At 49.1% G+C, this 25192-nt stretch overlaps 8 protein-coding genes across 8 annotated transcripts; 3 read left to right on the top strand and 5 right to left on the bottom strand.

The window, feature by feature from the left end:
• Positions 1 to 2562: 2562 nt before the first annotated feature.
• On the bottom strand, positions 2563 to 3582 carry N7473_001335 (sterol desaturase family protein; the record flags this gene model as incomplete). The annotated part of the gene is made up of 1 exon (XM_057147275.1): positions 2563 to 3582. One exon carries the CDS (start codon positions 3580 to 3582, stop codon positions 2563 to 2565), a length of 1020 nt encoding a protein of 339 aa, XP_057015161.1.
• A 1574-nt stretch (positions 3583 to 5156) lies between these two features.
• On the bottom strand, positions 5157 to 6095 carry N7473_001334 (uncharacterized protein; the record flags this gene model as incomplete). The annotated part of the gene is made up of 2 exons (XM_057147274.1): positions 5157 to 5801; positions 5856 to 6095. The coding sequence occupies 2 exons, from the start codon at positions 6093 to 6095 to the stop codon at positions 5157 to 5159; spliced, it is 885 nt and encodes a 294-aa protein (XP_057015160.1).
• Positions 6096 to 8626: 2531 nt separating this feature from the next.
• Positions 8627 to 8926, bottom strand: N7473_001333 (uncharacterized protein; the record flags this gene model as incomplete). The annotated part of the gene is made up of 1 exon (XM_057147273.1): positions 8627 to 8926. One exon carries the CDS (start codon positions 8924 to 8926, stop codon positions 8627 to 8629), a length of 300 nt encoding a protein of 99 aa, XP_057015159.1.
• Positions 8927 to 10882: 1956 nt separating this feature from the next.
• On the bottom strand, positions 10883 to 13168 carry N7473_001332 (putative GTPase NOG1; the record flags this gene model as incomplete). The annotated part of the gene is made up of 5 exons (XM_057147272.1): positions 10883 to 10924; positions 10992 to 12682; positions 12741 to 12842; positions 12966 to 13074; positions 13148 to 13168. 5 exons carry the CDS (start codon positions 13166 to 13168, stop codon positions 10883 to 10885), a joined length of 1965 nt encoding a protein of 654 aa, XP_057015158.1.
• A 250-nt stretch (positions 13169 to 13418) lies between these two features.
• Positions 13419 to 15330, bottom strand: N7473_001331 (polyamine acetyltransferase). The gene is made up of 3 exons (XM_057147271.1): positions 15245 to 15330; positions 13925 to 15101; positions 13419 to 13864 (listed from the first exon to the last, which is right to left on the bottom strand). The coding sequence occupies exons 2-3, from the start codon at positions 14774 to 14776 to the stop codon at positions 13832 to 13834; spliced, it is 885 nt and encodes a 294-aa protein (XP_057015157.1). The 5' UTR covers positions 14777 to 15101; positions 15245 to 15330; the 3' UTR covers positions 13419 to 13831.
• A 1619-nt stretch (positions 15331 to 16949) lies between these two features.
• N7473_001330 (uncharacterized protein) lies at positions 16950 to 19028 on the top strand (the record flags this gene model as incomplete). The annotated part of the gene is made up of 3 exons (XM_057147270.1): positions 16950 to 17247; positions 17305 to 18759; positions 18808 to 19028. 3 exons carry the CDS (start codon positions 16950 to 16952, stop codon positions 19026 to 19028), a joined length of 1974 nt encoding a protein of 657 aa, XP_057015156.1.
• Positions 19029 to 20363: 1335 nt separating this feature from the next.
• Positions 20364 to 22853, top strand: arg2 (acetyl-CoA:L-glutamate N-acetyltransferase). Its single transcript, XM_057147269.1, has 3 exons — positions 20364 to 20529; positions 20600 to 20752; positions 20815 to 22853. The coding sequence occupies exons 1-3, from the start codon at positions 20476 to 20478 to the stop codon at positions 22762 to 22764; spliced, it is 2157 nt and encodes a 718-aa protein (XP_057015155.1). The 5' UTR covers positions 20364 to 20475; the 3' UTR covers positions 22765 to 22853.
• An 870-nt stretch (positions 22854 to 23723) lies between these two features.
• On the top strand, positions 23724 to 24930 carry N7473_001328 (sterol homeostasis protein ARV1; the record flags this gene model as incomplete). Its single annotated transcript, XM_057147268.1, has 3 exons — positions 23724 to 23912; positions 23967 to 24020; positions 24088 to 24930. The coding sequence occupies 3 exons, from the start codon at positions 23724 to 23726 to the stop codon at positions 24928 to 24930; spliced, it is 1086 nt and encodes a 361-aa protein (XP_057015154.1).
• Positions 24931 to 25192: the final 262 nt, after the last annotated feature.

Below are 25192 nucleotides of genomic sequence, written 5' to 3'. Positions count from 1 at the left end.
AAAAATAAAATTATATACACATTGACTTTCCCAACTATAGAAGACTTTTCTAAATGTCTTTTGGACTGTCTTTCTTACTAGGCCTTATGAGGATATCTAGGTACTCGATGCACCTGTTATCCACCGGATCCGAACATGGAATAGTTTATCATCCGATTAGCCTTAGCCTAATTTGAAATGCTTCGGTAGCCAGTAGCCTCGACAAAGCACAGGAGTTGGTAAATATTATCAAATCTAGTGACATACCCAATATCTACACTCAACGGTATGATTCCAACCAGAGAATATCAGGTCTATCCATGGCCCATTGCAATCACGAGCTTCCCAACGAACAATCCACGGTTTCCACCACTAGTTCGGGTTTGTCAGGTATAGGTTCGTCGTTTCTTACGAGATGAAAGGGCGCATCAAGAAGGAGGGCTTCCGAGGCTTCATTTGCCGGCCATGTTACCTCGACGTTGAAAGCTCGCATGCAATCAAGCTCCATGAGCGGCGCAAATAGCCTTGCTTCTTGATCTACTGTCAACATATTCCCTGACACTTGGTCCATCTTCACCCAAGCTTGGATGTTCAAAAGCCCTTTTGCAAGTTTTACCACGTCCCACATGCTCGTCCACTGATCAAACCATTCGTCATCGAGGCTTTGAATCCGACGATCAAGGCATGCGTGTAAGAACGAGATCTCAAGCAATCGAATTGCATGGAAGCTCCGAGATGATAAGGCAGATTTAAGATCCGAAAGAATTCGAAAATCCGATGAGTCCATGATTTGGAGATGAATAGTATTGTGAGACCACAGAATGTCCACAGACTCGGAATAGCTATGTAAATTCTGTGAGTACGTGGGATAAAATTCAAGCGAAAGTGGGAACATACATCTGGCGACAAGTCAGGAGCAGTGGGAGTCGCTTGCTTGTTGAATCTTTGTCATGTGTCAAACATTTACACCACGAGCCGTCTTGGATTTTGTATCCCAAAAAGTGGTATTTTTGGCCTTTGGAGGGGCAAACACAATGGCGTAGCTTTGGGCCTCCACTGAGCATAAATGCAATGACCTTGTCTTCGAATATGAGTTCATAGATCCGATGTCGAATTTCCACGGGTAGTTTCTCCAGAAAGGCACTGTCATCTTGTTTGATTTCTGAGGCCAGGCCTGCGGTGATTTGCATTGGAGATACTATGGAAACTGAAGAAAGCAGGCCCACAAAGCTCCTTTAGATCTAACTTTCAAGAAAAGCAGTCGGTGGATGATTCTGTGATGGAAGCTATCACGACTTCACGACGTTGAGACGCAGTTGCTCGGGGTAAGAAGTGATCAACAGTTGAGCAATTCAAAGATAGAAACAGCACGTGACTATGGGGCTGAACGTCATTTGTGGCAACCTATTTGCCAAGAGACAATTGTTTGTTACCTTGGTATTAATAAATAATATCTGAAAAGAACACCTTCCGCACGTCAGGGTGGGTGGAATGTGGCGGGGTAAGTTGGGGGCGGATTTATAGCGAAACTTTCTAGCCAAATAAGTATCACGCAGATCGGTAGAGGGCGCAATCTTTCTACATATGTTATTTGTCAATCAAAATTGGTAAATTCTGCTCCGTGGCATAATTGTATCAATTGACAACAAGAGAATCAACTACAACACAGGCGGAGCTTGTGGCCTTGTTACGGTCATACACTAACTTTCTACAGCTTTTCTTATCTAAATACGAGGGCCTTTCTTTCTTAAGGTCTAGCGCCATTCAGTTCCAGTCAAGGCCCATATGTAGTAGCCAAAAGTTCGCATATTGAGAATACTGTGCTCTTTTCTTAATACCCTTCCGCATTTTTTCGTCATCCCCTGAAGCTCATTCCCAACTCCGATACTAGATAGGGTCATTTTTTTTACTCTCGTCATGAAACACCTAGAGGCTTATCTTCTTCTCGTGATTAGCGGAAATACGAAGCCTTCAGCCTCAGATATCAGGGAAGTACTCGAGTCTGTCGGCATTGAGGCAGATGATTCCCGCTTGCTACAGCGGTTCGAGAGTCTGAGGGACAAGAGTGTCAATGAGTGTATCGACCCAGGCTACTTCTGTATTTCAATCTTAATGACAAGGGAAAAAAAGCTAACATATGTAAAGCTCATCTTGGAAGGTTCGACTATGTTAGTGTGGGGCTTCTCTGGAGCAGAGCAGGCTGCAAGCGCTGAAGAGGCCAAAAGAAAAGGAAGAAGACGACTCGCACTTCTGCAATGAGGGCGATTGCTCCAATTATTGCGGAGATGAAGATCTCGGATTGAATCTATTCGAGTAGTGAACCAGGTGGGCTTGTGGAGCGCAGGGTGTCATGCAAATTCCCGCGTAGTCACCCCGCCCCTTCGCTCAGCTCGAAGGCTTATCGGGGATTCGGGGGAAGATGCTCTTAGAGCACGTGACTAGATGGTCTTTGCAATATATCAATCGCCCTGGTCGAGACGCTTGATCATGATCTATATTCTCACAATCCCCTTGAGACTCACATTTCCCCTAAAAAATAAGGCATCTACTACAAATGCTCATCACAGAGCCATATCATTTGACTCATTCCGTGATCCCCACTCGGGCCAGGTTTCCAAGCACGATCTTCCTTGCCTCTTCGTCATCTCCTCGAGTTCTTTGCCTAGCTTCCTCCATCGTCCTCTTGAACTTCTTATCCGTGCAATGAAATGCATCCAAAATACCCGTTGGACCAAAATTTTCATCAAAAGCGAAATGATGGAAGTCGTGTTGCAAATTCGACGGCATCCCCGGAATATTGTACCCCGAGTGTGTGCAGATGGTACCGAATTCAAGGAACAAGAAGGTGAAAACAGCTTGAGACCAATGATGAGGGACAAGCAGTGTCCCGATAGAGTTGGGCAATAAGTTCGAAAACACATGTTCCGCAACTGTACAGTACGTCGACGCTAGTCCGACAGGGGCGGTGAATTCGTGATGTTTTTTGTGGAAGGTGGGATATAGTAGGTTCGAGTGAAACAGGCGGTGGACGTAGTAAAAGCCGACTTCGGTGCAGAAGATATCGAATATAATCGTAGCAATCGTTTTGAGTGGTGACGGTAGGAATTTCGAAGCCACCGGCATTGGACGCGTGGTGAGAGTCCCCAGTAGTAGCAAAGGGAATGCAACGAGGACTTGGTTTCGCAAGGAGATCATCGCAATGCGGAAATATGCCTTTCCATTGACCCGCACAAAAGGTTGGGTTTTATATTTGAAAAGCCACACTGGCCATCCGGTCAAGTCGGGAATCGCAAAGACAGCAGACCACAGCCAAAAGAATACAGATGTGATGATAAAAGTTCCCCACAGGTTCATATTGTACACACCGTACATATTGTCCAGATAATCGTAGAAATTGTGGCCTGTAGCAGAGGAGTTGAAAGATATGAACGCAGCCACAAGAGCTGTATACGCTCCAAGGGAGATTATTTTGGAGTTAGATAGGGCCGTGGTCAAATAGGCCCATCGTTTGCCATGAGGGATTGGGTTACCCGATCGATCTTTGGGGACAGATCTGCTCGAGAAAGAGCTGGCCGTTGCACTCGAGGACTTGGAAGGCGCCATGACTGCTAGCAAATTAACGGGAATGGTGCTTCCAGTCAGGAACTCATGCAGCTTGGAGAATATCAGAAAAACGGGATAGAGTAATCTTGTGTACTTCGAGGTACTGACAGCTAGAGGTTTTATACCATGTGATGTTTCGTCAAGACGTCCGAGTACGTACCCGCAACTCCCCCGCGAAGCGATGGATGCAACACTATAACCTTACACATGTCAGAACCTCGGCTATCTGAATACGAAAACTTGTCCCAACAAATAACTAGTCAGCGTTTGAATCATTAACGATATGTCTAACAGGGCAGTTTGTTCGCTGAAGTGAATTTCCACAAGATAGATATCTCACCTGGGCAGCGAAGTTTGCTATAATTGATTTGACTCTTTTGTATAAGCCCGCCTGCTATATTACAATCTCTTAATACAGAGAGGTCATTTGCAACCTAAATAAATTCTCCCCTCCATGAATCGAACCCTCGACCTTCTCCTCCTCTATATACTTCGCCCTGTTACTGCATCGCCATCCACGGACATCGATGGACATCACTGGTCCCCAGTGCCGTCTGATTCAGCTCTTTACACCCTGCTCACCCGGTTGAAAAGGCTATTAAATAAAAGAAACTAATAGAATATACTATTCTAAGATAAGTCTTTCTATTAAAAAAAGAATGTTACAAAGAAATCTCCAAAAAAAAAGAAGAACTCCACCCGCCTAGCGGTGTGCCCGGCCGTCCGTGGAGCTCGAAGCGTCAACACTGGCCAAGTATTTTTTTTTCTTCTGCTTTTGTTTGCCCACTCCTACAGGGCACACCTATGGTTCACCAATTTATGGCGGATACCAACTAGGCCATTGGAGGGGGAGGGGGAGTGATTGTTTGACCTGGAAATCGGTGATAACCTTTGTCTACCATCACGCAAACTATGTATGTGAGGATAAATTAGATCGATAGTACTAACTCTACCTAGCATAATCTAATCGCAATGGGCGTTACGAGGGTACTCAATGCATCTTCTGTGGGTGCTCCTTAGAACATAGTAGATAAGAGACAAGATGAAAAGAGTGGGCGATGATGGGCAGTGCATGCGGACAACTCGATCTCTGTCTGATCCCACTTAGAGCTATTTTCAACCAGCGAACTAGTCAAAGGCTTACAGGCAGCAGCTCAAGCTGGTACAATATACTATTCTGAGTAGCGCTGAGTAGAGTTTCGCCGTTGGTGTCGGATAAACCCGCAGAGCAGCATGATCTAGTTAGCTATACCACTGGTGGAACATCACCCTACTAAGGTTCTACTTAGGCAACCCGCGAGCCGCGACGTTATTGTAGACAAGTATAGTGGCTACGTTAGCCGCAGCAGCACGAGTCGACGTTTCGGCGAACACATTCACCCTGCATGACTAGGGTGTTTCCTTCCAGCGATAAAGCATAGGACCTCCGCGGTGTTGCATCCGAGGTATGTAGAATTTATTAAAGCAGGCTGACTGATACGTGTTTTTTTTTCATTGTTGACTTTTCTTATCAACCAAGACATGTCGTATAATACAAAGAATCGCCATATCAAAATCCACATATTCTCTCTCATCTACGAATGCCTCGGCGACATATCTGCCCACCGCGAATGCCGCCTCGGAGGATGACCAACCCAACCTGGATGTCTCTCCGTATCCCCATCCGGCGGATCACTACAATACATAAGACTATGATTCTCAAACCGGATTCTCTTCGACGCAAGGATATCAATGATCATCACGACAGGGAATAGACACTCCAGGGTATACGCGAAGCGATCAACCTCCCCTGGGATAGTCGTCGCGCTCTGCGCAGAAGTCCTCAGTGAGAATGTAACAGCGCGCAGGATACCAATGCAGCATAGACTGGCGAGCCGAATCTCTGTCGACTGCAGCAGATGTCGGAAGAGGTGGTGGGTTGGTGAGCTCCAGGGGGACATGACGTATGCATCGCGGAGGAGGCGAATGAGGAACACAGCGCTGCTAGTTTCCACGAGGGCGATGGCTGTAAAGTAGCCGACGTGAAGGTAGTCGACGCGTTGTTGGAGGGGTTCGTTTGTGGCGATTTCGACGGCGCGAGTAGCGGCGATAGCTATGCGGATTCCGACGATACAGGTCATTAATGACCAGAAGATGGTGCGGAAGATGAGGAGGGCGCGGTTCTTGAGGGTGTGGACGAGGATTTGGTAACTGTAGAATGAGAGGCCGGCTTCTTGGATCTGTAGATGGGTTTAGCAAGTCGCTTTATCATTGCAAGTATTGGGAGAACGCACCAGCCAAAATATATCTGCAAAGATACTGGCAACGACTTGCTGCTGCGTCGGGTGCTCAGCATAAAAAGCGTAGTAGCAGAGGCCATTTGCGACAGCGCAGGCAATAGAAACAATGATAGGAACGAGATGTAGAGGTGACACGCGAGTAATGAGAATGGCCCAAACTCCAATGATGGTTAAGAACAAGCCAATGGTGCTCAGAATGGACCAGCTCAGCTCGTAATATGCGGAGACGCCCATTTCGGTCGCGCAGGGCCGCGCATCGTGGGACGGGTAGGTGTTGTGAAGGAGAGGAGAAAGAAAAGGCGAAGGGATCGATAATAAGTACGAGATATTAATCGCGCAGCTGGGGGAAGGAGCCGGGGTGGATTAGAACTTTGAGCCTGCGATCTCGGTGCGAAGGATCGAAGGATTCGTGCTCGGTAGAGTGCCCTCGTAACCGTCACACCAGCCCTTGGACCAGTCCAGCCAATCGAGTCGAGTCGCGAGCGATGAGGAGAAGTTCGAGCCAACTTAAACAAGTGTGCCGGGCCACTCTATTGGTCAAGCTGGTGACCCAGTCGAGCGAATCCGGGGAGTCTGCCCCACTGTACCAGAATTAATCAGTCGTACCCACCACTAGGAGAAACTATTCAAGCGGTCATGGATAGTCCGTATGTCCGTGTTTCCATCCTTGGTTCGATCTTCATGGACTTGCTGAATCGAGATAATAGTGTCCTGCTGTACATTTCTCGAGTTCTCTTCCACCCCAGATCTCCATATGGATTTCATCAAGTTGAGAAACCTAACCTCCTTGAATTGGACTATTCTTGTGATAAAATTCAAACAACTGCAGTGTTCATCAACCCCTTAAAATCCGTATTGAATTCGTATTTAATCCGTGTTGAATCTGTATTGAATCTGTATTGAATCTGTATCGAAACTTAAAACGTAATCTACTCAAGCGCTCAGACTATTATGGAGACCAAGTGGCTGCTCGCCTACAAAGTTATATCAAAAGTTCTCCGAAACTGCAAAAACGGAGCTCCATTCTCGCGCCAAAAGACATTCCTGGTTACACAAACCTAGTTCTCAAACTCGAGATCGGATTGTTTCTACCAGACTCGGCCAAAACCGCCCCCACGAAAGAGGAACAAAAACTCAAAACTACCACGACAAGACGTTATCCGTGCATTCTAGGCAAAAAAATTCAATAACTACCTCAAATCTCCTGGTCCCTCGTCTCCCCAATCCACCCCGTTTAAACCCCACGAAGAACCAAGCCCCTCCGCTCAAGCCTCAAAATAACATAAAAAGCCCAAAACTCACAATTCTGTGGCAGAACCTTATACACCTCCTGACTAACCACAATTCCCAGAAGCTCACCCAATACTCAGGCTGATCGGCCCATTTGATCTTCGTGAAGACACTCTTGTTGCTAGTGAATCTCAACACCAACAGGGACCGCCCTGGACCCTAACAAGTCGCTGATTCTCTTGAATGTTCCCTAAACATATTTCAATATATTCTCTCTCTGGCTAGAAAAGGCCGGAAAAGGTCTCAGAAACTCAAATTTTTTTCATTTATTGAAGCACAACATGAAATCGAAACCCGTTTTCGTGAATTCTGGTAGAATGATAAAACTTGAATGCACCGAAACGCCGCGGAAATGCCCAGAAATAGACCACCTTTTTGGAACGCCAGCCTATGCGAAGATCATGATAAGACGTTCATGTCAAGGTACTGGAGTTCGCGACCTGAATATCATGACAGCGATCAGCTGGACTCGACCAGCATCACGTGTGGGCACCACCTCCATGCTCGGGGAGATCCATCTGAAGTGATGACATTCAGAGCAAGTATGACAGTGGATCTGCATCAAATATGATTAGATTCCATCTTCAGCCCATTTGGTCTCCCAAAATAAATCGCTGCGAATTTTCATGTTACTCACTGGAACGAAGATGTTTGATTCGCCGACATTGCATTGCACGCAGCGACTGTCGCCGCCTTGGGTAGCGGCGCTGGAGTCTGTTTGTCTGCCGATGCAAGCTTGAATATTTTTGCCCTTTGTCAGAACTAGTTGCTGCCTTGGGTCTCTCTCTTGGTCGGTGGTAGTTAGCTGAATCACGCAGTCAAGAGCGTAGAAAGTTGGAATGAAGAGGAAGAAATGACAGACGGGATGTTAGTCAGTGGTACCCATTATGGGTAGCGATATCCTTGACCGTGCTGTTTGGGCTTGTCCAGAGTATCGAGGGTGCGTTACAGGTGTACAAAGCATATAATTCTTAATTCTCTCCCAGTCGATGACAATAACGCAGAGAGACAAAGAAGAGAAAATCTTGTCTGTGCAGAGTACAACTTGCTGCCGCACAAGGCACTTTCCAGGCAATTGCATCAATCGAAATTAATCTTTCCAAATGAGAATTCGATTCATAATGAGTGACGGATAATCTTGAACTAGCGGAACCGAAGTACGAATAGGCTCCGCTCGCTGACAATTCCACTCAATCAAAGTATACTATCAGTGACCGGCGAAAGCTCCACAGCTATTGTATCTTTTACAGGCACACCGAAGAAGGTGATATAGTAACATACGGCCACAGAGCATGGAGAGCAGGGCTTTCCATGCTCCCTGAGTCCCTAAAAAGCCCTCTCTCAATACCTCAATGTCTCAAATCCCCAGGCCCCTCATCTCCCCAACGCTCACTAACCTCCCCAACCCACCCTCTATAAACCCCACGAGGAACCAAGCCCCTCCGCTCAAGCCTTAAAATGACATACAAAACCCACTACTGACAATTCTGCTGCAGAACCTTATTCGCCTCCTGACTAACTGCAACGTCCAATTCAGTGGGGAACATACCAAGGTAGAATTTCTCGTCAAAGCTCCAGCTGTTGAAGCGTTGGTTTGGTTCGATAAGCGTCTCGTAGTCTCCTGCTTCGCCGGTCTCATTGACGCAGTGGTACCAGATACAATGGGTGTCGTTGGGGTGGACCATTAGCAGTATCCAGTGACAGGGTTTGTGGGGGGACTCTACTTTGCACTGGGCGAGCCAGAGTTCGTAGTGATTGTAGTCGATACGAGGCATTTTTGAGATAGTTTTTGGGGGTCAAGGGTATAATGACCTTTGATGGATATTTTGGAAGAGAAGATAGAGAGAACTATGTTCTTTGGATGGGATTGGGATCCGTGATGATGAGCGGTATTGAGTAGGAACTTGCCTCGTTTTTATAGTCATAGCCATCAAGAGGGAACTCGTGGATTCTAAAATTGGTAGAAGATCGAATATAGATTCAAACAAGGGCCGGTCTCGGTCCCATTGTATGATAGGGATCAAAGTCAGGCTACCCTTTTCCGCCATTGATCAAGTAAAAGAAAACAATGTCTTTCTTTCCTTAGACCAAAGGACTCAAAGACCATTAACCATGACAAATAGGCAACAATAAACTCGCAGATTGTACCTGCTAGAAGAACAAGGCCGAGGCTACTCGCACGAGACACTATGTATACCCCTTTTGGTTATTGTGGAGAAAAGGTACATCTGGATCCTCAATATCCCGATCAAAGGAACCACTCTACCACTAGAATAGGGACATATCGCCTATGTAATCGACGCCAAAAGTGATTATATCTGCCACCAGAGATAGCGGCCTTTCCGCCTGTACTTCTACGTACTCCCATCTTGAGAATCCTTCAAAAACAAACGGACACATATCACTGGAGATGGCTACCAGCATGACTCCGACTCCGAATATGGAAGAAAGAAAGAAAAAAAAAGACAAAGGCCAAGATCGAACATGGGTCGCGCCCCTCCGAAGAGGCACCCAGAAGGGTGTGACTCACACATGCTTCCATTACACCACCTTGGCTTTTTGATAATAGCCAACAGCTCCCCTATAAATCCACGGTATACTGCGATCTTTTTCCTCGCCCATCACCCACCGGGCAGTATTATCATTGCATTGTGCCTCCGGTACTTGGCTGATGTGACTCAATTTCTTTTTGTAAAGCATGAGTATCGGTCTCGCAGCGAATTGTGAAGTCGTCATGATGATGGTGGAAGAAAAATAGTTGGCGGTGCAGATGGGGACGGGTCCCCCTTTTTATTGCTCCTCGGGGATCTGCCAAGCCCACAATTTAGGCTTACTGCAAGCCCTAGCTCGGGTACAAACGGGCTGCTTCATAGTGGATCAGACCATAGATCCGAGATAGCTTCTTTCCTTCTTGGAATGAGCACGGATTTATGAGTCTATTAATTAAGCCTCTTTCCTCTCTGAATTGTCGAATCGGTTATATCGCTAACAGGATACGTTTTTCTTAGTCAATGACTTTGACACAATGTACACCGAGAGAGCCTAAGGACTTAGCGATGCATTGTACAAAGTCCTCTATCATCTATGAAGGGCAGTTCAATATAAATTGAGCATAATACTAACTGACATACCTATCTTCAGATTGAGGTAACACAATAATACCAAAGGGAAGTCACTTTCAACAAGTTATCCACCACATCCGAAAATGGTAGGTATATAGTCTGTTATGTGAAAGCACTAGTGGCATGCAACTAACCTTAGCCAGGAATAATATTCAATCCTCATCACCCTCAAGCGTTGACCTACGAAGATAATTGCCCACAAGGCTCATACGATAGTAAAGTCATAACCAAAAAATCTCATCTGTATTGGTATATGCAACATTCATCATGTCAAGTCCAAAACTTTTGGTCCTAATGACTGGGAGAAAAGATAAAGATAAGATGAACAGAAATCTAATCCCCCAACAAAATCGTATAAGCTGGTTAAAGCCCTTCATCTGATCCACGCCCCGATTCACAAGGTACAGTACGTGGATAGTGAGTAGTGTATGGAATGTGTGCGTGGAAAACACGCCCCCGTGTCAAATGAACGAGACAAAGGAAACAAAGGGAAGAAAATGAAAATGAAAATGAAAAGAGTAAGACAAGACAACGCCAGACACCATTGTGCACCCGGTATGGAGAAATCGAACCTGGACCCAATTTTGACGATGATTAAGCGGGGGAGCCTTAACGGCGCTCGTTCTTGCCAATACCACGCTTTCCTGCGACCTGTATCAAATGTGTTAGCAGGATGTACCAAGTGGGGTATTATGGTTGAATCAATGGGTGTACATACCAAGTGCTTAGCAAGAGAGACGGTAGTGTGACGATCAGCCTCACCCTGTCGGGCCATGCGGTTCATCTTCTTCTGGCCCAACTTGTGCAGGCGTTCAGCCTTGGAACGAGCCGTCTCATCAACGACACCATCGTTACGACGGTCAGTCGCGGCCTGGCTGCGGGCGCGGCTCTTGGCACGAGCAAGGGCCTTGTGGGGATCATCCAAGTCCATAGCATCATCATCACCAGGCTCGCCGCGGGTAAGAGTACGACCACGGGCTTGGCTCTGAGAGCGGGCGCGGGAGCCCGCGGCATCGACATCGTAACCAGCAGAGTCGAGACCACGCTCCATCTCGGAGAGCTTCTTGGACTTGGCGGAACGGGGGATCTGAGCACGGTTCTTGAGCGACTTGCGCATCTTGGCCTCGTTGCGCATGAGTGTGCGCTTCTCGCGGATCAGGTCTGCCTTCATGCGGGTATCGGCATCCTCGGCTTCCTCGACGCTCTCGTCCGAATCGTAGTAACCCTCGGCCTCGAGCTTCTCCTCCTCTTCCTCCAGAGCAGCGAGCTTGGACTCGATATCCGGGTCCACAAAGTCGTAGATGTTCTTGCCGTTCCACACCTCGGGAACCTTGTCGTGGTTCCAGTCGGAGTCGGCCAGGGTGTAGTCGCGCTGCATATCGAAGCTGTAAACACCAGCACCACCGTTCTCCTCCTCCAGGTCGCGCTCGAGCTTCCGGCGGCTGGGGTCGTTCTTGTCGTACTTCTGAAGGTTCTTGACGGCCTCGGGGATGAAGGTCTCGCGTGTGACGCCACCCATGGGCTGAGCGACGTGAATACGGGCCAGGACATCACCCAGACGGCCACCGGGGGTACCGGCAGTGTTGGAGCCAGACTTCAGCTTCTGAGAGACACGCTCGGCGAGCAGCTTGTCGCAAGCAGCGTTCTTGACGGCGGTCACACCCTCGGTAGTAGTGCAAGAAACCTGGAGCATCTCAACATCACCAGACTTGAGAATCTCCTGCAGCTCAGCCTGCTGCTCGGGATCCAGATCCTCGGGGCGGCGGACATCAATCTTGTTGACAACAATGTAGACAATCTTGTTGGCAAAGAGAGGCTTGATGCTGTGGAACAACTTAATCTGGTCGGTAACAGAGTAACCACACTGCTCGGACAGATCCATGAAGTACAGAATAGCAGAGCGCAAGTGAGCAACAGCAGTGATGGACTGCATTTCAATAGTGTTCATCTCCTCCAGAGGGTGGTCGAGAATACCGGGGGTATCGATAGCCTGGAAACGCAGGTACTTGTAGTCGAAATGACCGACGAACAGGGACTTGGTGGTGAAGGCGTAGGGCTGAACATCGACATCGGCGCGGGTGATGCTACGCAGGAAGCTGGACTTGCCGACATTGGGGTAACCGCAGATCAGGAGAGTGCGGGTGTTGGGGTCAATCGAGGGAAGACGACCCAAGTGCTGGCGGACCTGCTCCAGGTAGACGAGGGGATCCTTCAGACGACGGCAGATGGTCGCCATGCGACCGAGCGCAGCGCGCTTAAGCTGCTTGCACTGGAACAGAGATTGCGCATACTTGATCAGACGGACGTAGTCGCGAGAAACGGTTTCAATCAGATGCTTGGCGGTCGAGACCTGGCCGAGGGCAATGCGGAAGTGGTCGGCATCATAGAGGGTGTTCAGCAAATCCTTGTCTAATCGGATGTGTTAGGCCCCACGTCGCGAGCTGATCGAATCGCAGGGAGAACTTACGGAAAGGATGAATATCCTGCAGGCGAGGGAATCCATCGAGAATGGCCTGGAATTTTTCACAGAAGGTCTCCTGGGTATACTTGACCTTACGGGTGTAGAAACCTGCCGCGAAGAAAAAATTGATCAGCGATATTGTCTTTATCGATAACCTCGATCACATTTTTTGGTCTTTGCCCGTTCCTTCGCAAAAACCGATCGGATCAACTGAGAGTATAAGGATCATACCTCTGATACGGCTGATCTTGAAACCAGCACGAATCTGGGTGGGCAACTGTCTCTGAGTGCGGCTCAGGACAATGTCCAGGAATTCCTGGTGGGTAGGCACAGGCGCAATCTAGCGGTGAACACTGATCAGTTGGGGGATTCTCGAGTCGGGGCACCGAATCGCAGGACTTCAAGATACGCACATCCTTCCACGTTGTCTTCATGATGGGCCACAGGAGTCAAACTGGGAGGTGTATTGACTCTTCAAGTGGGAGGTTGTTGGGGGGTCCAGTTGAGTTTCTCCACGAAAAAATTGTTTGTCGGACATTTTTCTGCCGGGCGGAAAGTGATTGCGGGGACCAGGATTGGATGCGGTAACCGAGCCACTTTTTCCGGGTTCCTGATAAGTCGAGGCCAACTGAGATTTATGGAAACTTTATAATCAGAAGGCAAAATACAATACAATGAAGGAAATACTTTAACAGTCTAATCATTCTTTTTTTGCTGTATTATATAGTATGATAGAAATCGGAGAGACTAGGCATGCTCATGTACATCGCATTTCCACTATGGTACATAAGCGCCCTGGGCTCCAAGTTTGGGAGAGAGCCCAAGCCTCTTTTAATCTTGAGAATAATCCGTCAGACTGGCCATCCCCGACCCCAGAAGACAAAACAAACTCCAGTTTCTTTCAAACCCAAAGACCAAAACCGATGACCGGACGTAGCGTGCGTAACGAGGACATGAGAGAGAAGGGAAAAGAAAAGAAAAAACAGAGATATGAGGGAAAGAAAACCAGTCAAAAAGAAAGAAAAAGCAGACCGGCAAAAAGGCCACACACGGTCCACGCCGAAAGATGCAAAAAAAAACAAAGACCGCCCAGGACACTAAGTCATCTCCTCATTACCAAACTCCAAGACCTGCAGAGTGCGGTGTTAGTCAAGTGCATACTATTTGGTGTAAAGGAATCATGAACATACCAAATCCACCCAACCACCTCCGCCGAATTGGCACTTGCTAGGGCCGTGGGACTCAAATCCGAACGACTCATAGAAAGGAACCAGGTGATCATGTGCGATAATCGCAATCCGGTCCGCAATCTGGGCCTCCCGGATACGGTGAATATATGACTTCAGCAGGGTGCTGCCGACCTGCTTGCCCTGATGCTCGGGGAGCACAGCCAGGGAGTGAATGGCAATAGTACCACCGCCCTCTTCGTGACCAACAGCCTGGTTATCTTCAAACGTCCATCGCTCAGCATGCCAGTCCTTGGGCAGGCGCATAGCCCGGTCAGTCACCAAGGGCTCCGATGTCCGGGTGGCGATAATGTGTCCGATAAGAGTTGGGCGGGGCTTGGGCTTGGTTTCATCCAGGACAGGCAGCGTAAAGATACCCAAGCTCAGCTCTGGGCAGCGGGTGAGGCGGTAAATGAACTTGTCACGCGAACAGCGCTCTGGCTCGGGGAAGGCATTCTCCACCTCGACACAGTCCTCCACGTTGGATACGGAGAGCAATTGAACAAACGGATGCAGCTCGTCCAGCATGGTGCGGTGGTGGGTTGGAGGCCGGCGGAACCAGTAGGGGTAGTCATTCACATCTTCCTGGTCGACTGCAACGTAATCCTCATCCACTTCATCCTCATCCTCGAGATCGTCGAGCGGGAAACCGCCATTTGTCATCGCGATACCGGCGCGGTTCATAATCCGGGCCAAATCATTGTTGCTGGGGTTGGAGATGGGCGTGAGGTCATCGTTGGCATTGGACAACGGCTTCAAGCCAGAGGTATCCGGGCCGGGCATTGACTCCGACGACTGCTCGTTGAGATCCGACATGGCGAAGCTGAGAGAGTTGCAAGATTGACCGCAACACAGATGGGAGGTAGTGGCAAGATGAGGAAATCGCTCGCGTGTTGGGTAAAACCGCACTTGAAGGGTCGCCTTTTTTTTTTTTTTGCAAGGGGACCTGGCTAGGTGGCGTCGATGGAGACTGGAGGGGGTGGGATGCAGTCTAGACCAGTGGGGATTAGTTGATATGCCAAGTATACTTCGGATGAAATCTTCGTAGCACAAGACAGAAAGTTCGGGCAAGGCTGCTTCAAGAAACGGTTCTTTCACCTGCTGTTCCCTTTGTCTTCACGATTGGACTGGGGGAAGTTCTCTGGCAGGGCGATAAGAATTTGCGACACGGGCAATGTGCGGGTACGCAAGGAGGGGTAGCCCACCGGCGACCGGCGCCCGGACGGGGCTGGGGAATGAAAGCAAGGAGACGGACGATACGAGATGGATTGATCTCAAACTTACCAGAAGTGAGGCTTTTTCTTCTGAGCTGTGGTATATCCCCAGTTGTGGGAAAGAGCAAAGAAAAAAAAGACGAGGGCGAAGAATAGGGTAGAGAAGGTGGCGGGGAGGTCAGAATGGGAGCGACTCTGGCAGTACCGCATCCGCCCGAGTTCTTCCTCTCATTCTCCCGTATTCTTGCATGTACCCCCAATGTACCCCCAATGTACCCCCAATGTCACTCTCTCTCCCCAAAAACTCAAATGCAGAAACACCATCCATGTCACCGCCTGCCTCCATGCGGATAAGCGGGGGGAACTTTCTCTCGATCCGATCCAGCGAGTCGTCGATCTCGGGGCCTTCTAGAAATTCCAGCCTCCCTCATTCAGGTTGGTGCAGCTTGCAGCAGCTCTTCAGGGATCTTGTGTCCCACATACACCCTGCCACAGAGTCAGCATCGATCTTGGCTCATTGTACCTGCAGGGTCACGATTTGGCTGACCCTGTGAGACAGCATACTAGAATAATTTCAATTGACTCGTAGTACTACTCACTCACTACTACTCAGTCCAACTACCATGTGGTGACTTGGCTATCAAAGACGCGTCCATCCATCTAATTGCTATTGCTGCCCCCACGTCTCCATAGATCAAATTAGCATTCTATGCGCGAATCCATTCATAGATGCTCCCCATGTGCTCTATACGATCCTGGTTGATAGTGCTAGAAAAGATAGACCTAGCATAACTCGTAGCACGATGCCTGAATACAGCAGTAACAGGTGCAAGTCTATTATAAACACATATTAGAAGGGACCTGCTTTTCCAACCCCGAGCGGCCAGAAGTGGATATATATTTTCGATAAGGGGCGTGGGCTATGTTACCCAGACGACTATATGGATACAGTTACACAGTATCCCTGTACCACCTGGACGCAATCTGGGGTATCATAGCCCTGGTCATGCAGCTTCCCCAAAGCAAAAAAAAAAAAAAAAAAATCGAACCTACCTCGTGGGAGTTATCTGATGACCGATAAGATTCCAGGTGCGGCGTAGGCCACTACCGTATTTCGGTATCTGTCAGGTCCGCCCCGTCCGAACGGATGAGTGAGGTGTCACATGATCTTGCCAGTTATCCTGAAGGGTTGTATAGATGATTTTCAATACTTCCATTTATATGAGTAAAGATTGTTCAATTTTTGATGTATGGGAAAAAAATCGATTTGTCGCTGGCTAAACAATCTTAATCGGAGTCACCTTCGGAAGTTTCAGTCTTTAGATGAAACCCGTACGTAAGAACCGGGCTGCTCGTAAAGACATTTTCAAACCCTCGAATCGTTCTCGCTTTGATAGAAAGATTTAGCAAACTCAAGCGTTCCGACTACTATCAGTATCTCGGTAGATAAGATAAGAAAGCCGCGGTTCGCTCCGCCCGGCTGTCCTGGAGAGAACTAGTGGCCGGCATGGATTATTCCCGATAGCAACATGTTAATAAAACATCCCACTCGGGTTGGTCTTCGCTCATCCGAGGGCTCCGCAGATATCTTGCTTAGCGTGAACGTAATTGATGACAAGTACCTTATCTTTCTACCCCGATGGTAATGAATGATACAAGCCTGATGGCGTATAATTCTATCAATAAAGTGGTACCTGGTCATTTTAGTATATATAGAGGCTCAGGGGTATGACGCTTTACAATTTGTATGACATTAGACAGAGACAGAGCACAAAATGAGTTCTGCGAATTGCTTCAGTCTGACAGCTCTGCTGTCCCTGCTGTCCACTATTGTTGCTGCCTCCACAACCCCTAAAGGCCAGACAATTGAAGTCAACGGCAACTCTTACTACGTGTCCACCACTGCGGTGACAACCCTCAAGATCCCCACTGGCCAAGAGCACCAAAAGAATGGTCTCCTTCCACTCACCGTCATTCGGAGCGATGCCTCGAAATTGACGACTTCACTCATCAAGAGCCTGGTGAATGTTTACCAAACAGATGATGACGTTTTTAACACCGGTTTCCTTGAAAGTAAGCAACCATTCTCAATGGCGTTCTGGTCCAGCTGAACTAATTAAATTACTGTAGATATATTCATCACGTATAATGGCACTGGCAAGAAGCCATCCGAAGATGTCTCTTTACCTTCAAGTTGGGGGAACAAATTTTTAGGCTTCTCCGCTGCGTATAGCACCAAGAAGGTTACCACCTCTTCGAAGAGTATTCCCCCGGGACCATACTTCTTGGATGCAGTGACTGGAGATGTATTCGAAGCCTATTTGCTATATTCTGATGTGATGGGGTCCTTCACTCAGGGTCTCTACGCGGTAGGTGATGGATCTTACGACGTACTCCCAGCGAGTCTCCAAGGATATGCGTCCCTGACCATTGGGGTCCCATCTCGTCTGTATTTCACCAAGACGAAGCATAAGCCTCTTGCAGGAGTACGGCTGGGTGTAAAGGACCTTTACGATATCAAAGGTGTCAAGACTGGCTGCGGCAACCGTGCCTATTACGAAACTTACCCAGCAGCCAACACAACTGGGCCAGCGATTCAGTCCCTGATTGATGCTGGTGCCGTAATCGTTGGCAAGATGAAGACAAGCCAGTTTGCCAACGGAGAGACCGCCACAGATGACTGGGTTGACTACCACTCCCCCTTCAATGCACGGGGAGATGGGTACCAGGATCCTAGCTCATCCTCCTCGGGCCCTGGTTCTGGAATTGGAGCATATCCCTGGCTGGATATTGCTATTGGCAGCGACACTGGTGGCTCCATTCGTAACCCGTCGCAGGTGAATGGTTGTTTTGGCAACCGTCCATCATGGAATCTCGTGTCGCTGGACAATGTTATGCCTATGTCTCCTCTTCTTGACACCGCTGGTTTTCTCACTCGGGATGCAAAGCTGTGGCAGATCGCTTCGGAGGTGCTTTACGCCAGCGCTAACTTGAAGTCCTACACGAAGTACCCCAAGAGCATTAAGACAATCGGGTTCCCCACCAGCGCTTCTACCGAAGCATATGGTATTGTGCTGGACTTTGTATCCAGACTGTCCTCCTTCTTAGGCGGTGCGAAAGTCACTACTCTGGACTATGATTCTCTGTGGGAATCCACCAAGCCTTCCAGCGTGTCTGCCAATGTGACCCTGGGGATGATGTTGAACATCACATACCCTATTCTCATTTCGAAGCAGCAGTTCCCTCGTGTCGGCCAGTCACTCTACACCGACTACGCTGCTGCAAATGGTGGCCGCAAGCCGTTCATTGACCCTGTCCCTCTGTCTCGCTGGAACTGGGGGTTGCAGTATCCCGAGTCCCAGCTGGAGACGGAGATCAAGAACAAGGATACTTTCACTTCCTGGTGGAACAGTACCGTGCAAGTCTTCGATCCGGTGACTTGCTCGGACAGTTTGATTTTGTATGTGGGTGCGGCTGCGACACCGACATATCGCAACGTGTATCGCAGCATGCCCGGCATCCCCAGCGGATTTGCTGCCTCACGTATCGCGAACTTTGCCGGTGTTCCGGATATGGTTGTTCCCAGTAAGTGAGCCCGATCTCTGCATCGCCCGATGCTTGGACCTTTCACAGCGTATACTGATGGTGCGTTCATAATAGTTGGCCAGGCAAAGTATAACTCCACCATTACGGGGCAGAAGGAGTACTTACCGGTGGCGGTTGACTTCATCGCGCCGCATGGTTGCGATCTGATGATCTTCAATCTTGTCAATGAACTGGTGGCAGCGGGTATTGTCCGAGAGCCTGTGGCTGGATCGACCTTATATGGCGACGAGACGATTTATTATCATTAGATTATGTTGGTTACCCTCGCAGTAAAGGTTCAAGTTGCTGTAACTGGTCATGCGACCACCAGGATCGACCCCCTGCTATTGTATATTATGGCATATCCAATACTGAACAGTGACAACCGAGACTCGTACTCTGAAAAGAAAAGGCTTAGTGGTTCCAGCAAGGATTGATAACTGGAGGCTATACTCCTACATACCAGCATAAAGGATACAATAAACTTCACCTCGTCTTCTCGAGATGAAGCAAAGCCAGTCTAGGCAAACAGAGGTTATGACCGTGTTCCAGGTCAAGCAATAAACCCCCCCCCCCTCTCCGATGGCCTAATTGGTATCCACCATAAATTGGTGAACCATAGGTGTGCCCTGGAGGAAAGGGCAAACAAAAGAAGAAGAAAGTACTGGGCCATGTCGACGCTTCGCGCTCCACGGACGGCGGGGCACACCCTCAGGCGAGGGGAGTTCATTTTTTGGAGATTTTTTTCTTGAAACTAAAAATTTTCTAGTAGATCTACCTTAGGCTTTTATATTTTATTAATTCTAGTTCTTTAATAGCTTTTCCCACGGTAGTATAACGGTGAAAAGGGGGTGCTGTAGGGCACCGGGGTGGAATGGTGATGTTCTTCGGTGTCCTTGGATGGCGATGGAGTGGACAAGCCGAAGGATATAAACGAGGACAAGGTTGAGAGTTATATTCATGGAAGAGGCGATTCTTTTGAGGTCCTGCAAGCCTCAGATTTTGTAATGTTTGGCACCTGGATATAGTGACAGTTCAAGATTCTGTATAGAAACCAGAGAAGAGATCAACCAGACATGCTTCGATCACTCACTCATATTTGAAAGATCTTTGTAAATTTCTTTTGTCCTTCGAGTCATCTTTTTTGATGGCACAGACCCTGTTTCTATGGTCTATCGTTGATCTTATGGCTGTTAAGATGATTATGTAAATGACTTTGATATCAGTGCTACAGTACGGAGTACTACCCGCACATAAAGCCTATCTTTCGGACCCGAAGGTCCAGAAAAGGTCTAAACTAAAGCGGGAATTAGCGCCGAATGGGGAATCATCATCCATGTGCTACTGAACGTAGGGCTGTCCCGCCCAAGCTCCGATCGTACAGTAATGTCATAGATGTGCATGAGACATTTTCAACCGGAAATAACCATGAGCAGATTTCATAGCGAATCTTATCCAAGCGTCTTAAATAAAAATTAACCAGATCATCCAACCCCGGAATAACCGGGAGACATGAGCGGAGCCCGATAATCCCTCTACCCGAAGGTTCAGGCGGTGAATCATTACCGCGGGTGCGTCATGCGCCGTTATTTTCGTGGGCCTGACTCAACTTAAATTCCTCTTCTTCTTTCTTTCCTCTGGTGAGCTGGCTCTTCATCCCTCTCGAGGCTAGGCTGCTCTTCCACCGCCGACCGTGAGAGCCGTTGCTGGCCGACAATGAGCTCCCGAGCACTGCACTGGCCTCGGGCGGCGCAGTCCTCGCTAGCAAAGGTATGCATTCCCGGCCCTAATACGATTGTACTGTGGACTGCATGGAAGCTCACTGACGATTGTTCGGCAGCAACATGTTGCTCGTACCAATGATCCTGCCATGATGCGCCCGGCGCAATCCCTGCATAGAGATGTTCGTGCACAGCAGATTGCCGAGCTCTCGAGTTCGAGCCCGAACTATGACCGATTGGGGCGCCGTGCGAAGGAGAAAATGCTAGACAAGGTATGCTAGAGCTGTGAATACCAGCATTGAATTATATTCTAATATGTTGAATGTTATTCTAGGAATTTTTTCTGAGTCTGCTGAGCTCGGCCTCGACTAAACGAGAAGCAAAATCATATTTATCTCGCTTCAAAGCCAACCCTTCGCAGGGAAACCCGAAGCCCACCAGCGAACCTCCAAAGGAGCCTGTACAGGAAGAATCGTTGCCATCTGGGGTGAACCTCGGGTCTTTCTACGGCGCCTCCAGAGCAGTATATGAGACCCCGGTGTTCCGGCAGAACACCACGCCAGTCCCTCAAGAACAGGAATCATGGGAAAGGGTACATTTGGCTTTGATCAAAGTCACTGCGCCGCAGTCCCTCGATGATGAGACTCTCACGGGTGTGGCGAAGACATTTTCACAGCTTACACGCCTGGGAATGGCGTGTTGTGTGGTGGTTGACCCGGGCAACGTGGATGATCACGCTGCAATGCGACAAGTTGCTTTTGAACAGGCCACTCGGATCGCAAATGCAGTGGACGCGCAACCTGACTCGAAATCCTTCCTTTTTGACTCAACCCTATCTTTATCTGAAAATGGCTCGGGTGATCCCACGGTCACTTCTCGACAGAGGCTTCTACGCCCGCTCCGGAATGGATATGTTGTGATTGTCACGCCGATCGCCTATGTGGATGAAAATCCCAGGGCCGTGTCGGTGCCGGCGAATGATGCGGTCATGGCCCTCACCAAGGAATTTGCCGGATTGTCCCTTATCCCAGACCCAGACGAGGACCCGGCTGTGACAGCGGAAAAGATCAGTGAGCTACAGAAGGAGGTCTCCCTGGATCGGGTGATTCTACTACACCCGCTTGGAGGAATCCCGGCCTTCAATGGTCCGCAATTATCTCACGTCTTTATCAATATGGAACAAGAGTTTGACGAGATCGAGGAAGAGCTACTCGATGCACGGCACGATCTCGTCGGCGAAGGAAAACTCACAACCGGCAAAGACGAAGGACCGGCCTCGGCCTTTTTAGAGAGCAACCCCTTCTCCAAGTTTGTGGACCAAGAGGTGGTCTCCCCTCTTCCTGGGAGATCAAACAAGCTGCCAGGCTCCAAGGCAATGGGCTACGTTCTCGACGGACACTTAGAGAATCTCCGCCTCTCACAACAAGCACTCGCCATGCTCCCCTCTGCCTCCTCAGGAATCATTACCTCCCCACAAGAAGTCGCCAACTCCGCCCGCGCACCTCAAGAAGCAATCGCAGACGTGTCCGCCGTGGGAACACGACGCCAGCGTAACCCCCTCATCCACAACCTCCTCACCGACAAACCACTCCTATCATCATCTCTCCCACCAGGCCGTCGCGGGTCAATCAACGGATGTGCAAGCGCAATCAGCGCGCTCCCCTCACACTCCACCTTTGTCAAGCGCGGCATGCCCCTCACCATTCTACCAAACCCCGCTGTGCAAATGTGGAAAGCCTCCGGCCAAACCCGCCTCCAACTCAACGACCCCTCAATCGACCTCCCCCGCCTAGTCCACCTAATCGAAGATTCTTTCGACCGCAAACTCGACGTACAAAACTATCTCGAGCGCGTGAACGACCGCATCGCCGGCCTGATCATCGCAGGTGAGTACGAAGGCGGCGCAATCCTAACCTGGGAAGCACCACCAGGTGTCGTCGACGACGGCAGCGAAGTCAGCGCTGCCCGGATGGTGCCGTACCTGGATAAATTCGCCGTGCTGAAGCGCAGCCAGGGTGCCGGCGGCGTGGCGGATGTCGTCTTCAATGCGATGGTGCGCACTTGTTTCCCCGATGGAGTGTGCTGGCGCAGTCGTAAGGATAATCCGGTGAATAAGTGGTATTTTGAGCGGTCGAGTGGGACGTGGAAATTGTCTGATAGTAATTGGACGATGTTTTGGACAACCCCCGGGCTGGTGGAGGATACCCAGCGATTCAGGGATTATGAGGGTGTTTGTCGGAATATTCAGCCTAGTTGGGCTGATAATAAAAGTGTCGTTGATTGAAGGAGGCGACAAAATTGCATATAGGAAGAGTTAGATATCCTGTGTATATAGTTCTGTTGGTCTGTGGATGGCACATTTTCCAAAAGTGAAACCAAAATACCTTTTCAATTTTCAACACTTTGATTGGAAAAGATTGTTTTCTTACCTCTTTGCATAGAAATAACTGACTGGCTCTAAGTAGTTAGTGTTTTACGGTAGCAATTCAAAAGTCTGAGTCTAGAGACCAGAGAAACGGACCAACCAGCCATATTTCTATCACTCTAATTTCAAAGCTCTGTCTAAACGTCTTTCGAATCATCTTTCTTGATAGCACAGGTCCATGGAAAAAGCCAGTCAAGACCCCTCTCAAGCTGGCTTCTCAAGATTTGGATGAATCAGTTCCATCACGGTGGTGCAGCGTGATGTAGACACGGCGTTTGTTGCGGTTTTTGGTGGTTTTGTCGAAAATCATGATTGGTAAGGTTGATGCAGTAGAATTTCACGATGCTCCATCCAATGGAATCCGTGATAACTAAAGTCTAGGTCGAATCGAGTTGAAGAAGATTGACATGATATGAATATGCAGCCAAGTAGAATTGTCGAACTTTGATCGGTAATGAAAGCGTCTCAAATGGATGCCGAAAGAGATGCAGAAAGAGATTTAGAAAAAAAAAAGACAAGGAGAGTCCTGGATATTCGTATCTAAGAACGGTTAAGAATATCCAAAGTCTAATTCCATAGAAGCATTAGGAATACAATTTCTAAACATGTTGGCCCTGAAGATGTTGACTCCATACTGCACTTTATACTCCATACTGTAAGTCTGTCCCACCGATCCACATGAAATTGGCTCTGGACCCCTGGCAGACAGCCGATAGCCCGCGACATCCAACTCAACTTGACCGCCCACACCCTTGAACCTCCTCTCTCTTCACACGCATCTTAACACCCTATCTCTGTTCCAATGGCGCCATGACACGATGCCCATCTGCATCGAATGCTCATACCCGGTCTCGCACCTGTACAGCGCCTACAGTCGTGCCGATGACCGCTCCCAAGGCAAAGGCGTTCGACTGACACAGTGTCCGCGCTGCCAGCGTTTCGCCGACAAATATGTCGAGTACGACTTTGTCGTGATCTTTATCGACCTCGTGCTTATCAAGCCGCAGGTAGGATGGGCTCAATCCCAGCACTGCGAATCTACATGCTAACAAGCAACATAGGTATACCGACATCTCCTGTTCAATCGGCTTGGGCGCGATGATAATCGGTTTGATGTGAGCTACCAACTACGAGCACAGCACGAGGCCGAATTGAGTTAACTAACAAGACACGCTATCCCAGCGATCAATCGTTCGCCTCGGGATCCTGCTCCTCCTCTTCGACGTCTACCTAACCTGGGCGCGTCTCGAGAAAGACCCCTCCCTTGCAACGACATTTATCGCGCGCGCCCCAATCGTCGTCCAATACCTCTTCTTCCTAACCCTCAACGCCGCCGCAACACTCGCGCACCATCTCACAGTCCGCCTCCTAGCATCAATGCTCGTCCCACAATCCCACCGCTACGGCGCACCAGAAACATCCACCAACCAACCCGCAACAACAGCCACCACTGGCGATACAACCCCTTTCCCCTCCGGCCCTCCAACACCAACAATCCGACCCTCACCACCCTCACAAGCAAACCACGCCGCACAGCAATTATTCTCCCTCGGTCTCCCAGCTGCAAAACTCACGCCAAATCCCCTCTTCCCCAACGACACAACCTCCCCACCAGACCCCTCGATGACCACACAATCCCAACAAGCACTCCCACCACAAGGACCCCCTCCCCCCCTCCCGCCGCACATCCACAGCCCCAATCCAAAACATCCAACCCCTCCCCCCACCAACAGCCGCAAGTCCAACAGCAATCAGCACCGCCCTGCTAGTAAGCAGCTGCGCAAAGCTCTTCCCCATTCTCCTCGTAATCTGGGGCGCCGACGGCAGCGGCAGCGGGAGCGGAATCACCAGCATAACCGCATCAGAGAGTACATTCCGCAAAGACATCGGCGCCTCGAAAGCCGCACTATCCTCATCCGCTCGAGACGCCGCGTCCTCGCCGGCGCTGTTAGAGTCATATCTCGCTGCGGCGGAGGTCTCATTGCGGCCGTATTTGCCGACGCAGTATGTGTCGGGGTTATTTGATTTGTTGGCGTCGTTGTTGTCGTTGGGTGTTGTTGATGCGCATTTGGTGCTGTTGAGTAATATCGAGGCGCTTTATATCTTGCTGGGTTGTGGGTATTTGAGGTCGGTGGTTGTTGCGGTTGCGGGGCAGGTTGCTAGGTGGGCGGTTCAGAGGGGTTATTTTGGGGGCTGTTGGGGTTGGATAGAGATGGTTTGGATGGAGTTTGAGGAATGGAGTTGGTGGTATAGATGTATATATATGCATACGACTTAATTGATGGGG

The sequence above is a fragment of the Penicillium subrubescens genome (genome assembly GCF_028828155.1).
Source record: "Penicillium subrubescens strain IBT 31985 chromosome Unknown utg000001l_segment0_segment0, whole genome shotgun sequence".
Taxonomy (NCBI): Eukaryota; Fungi; Ascomycota; class Eurotiomycetes; order Eurotiales; family Aspergillaceae; genus Penicillium; species Penicillium subrubescens.
This window is presented reverse-complemented; position numbering and strand designations above follow the sequence as displayed.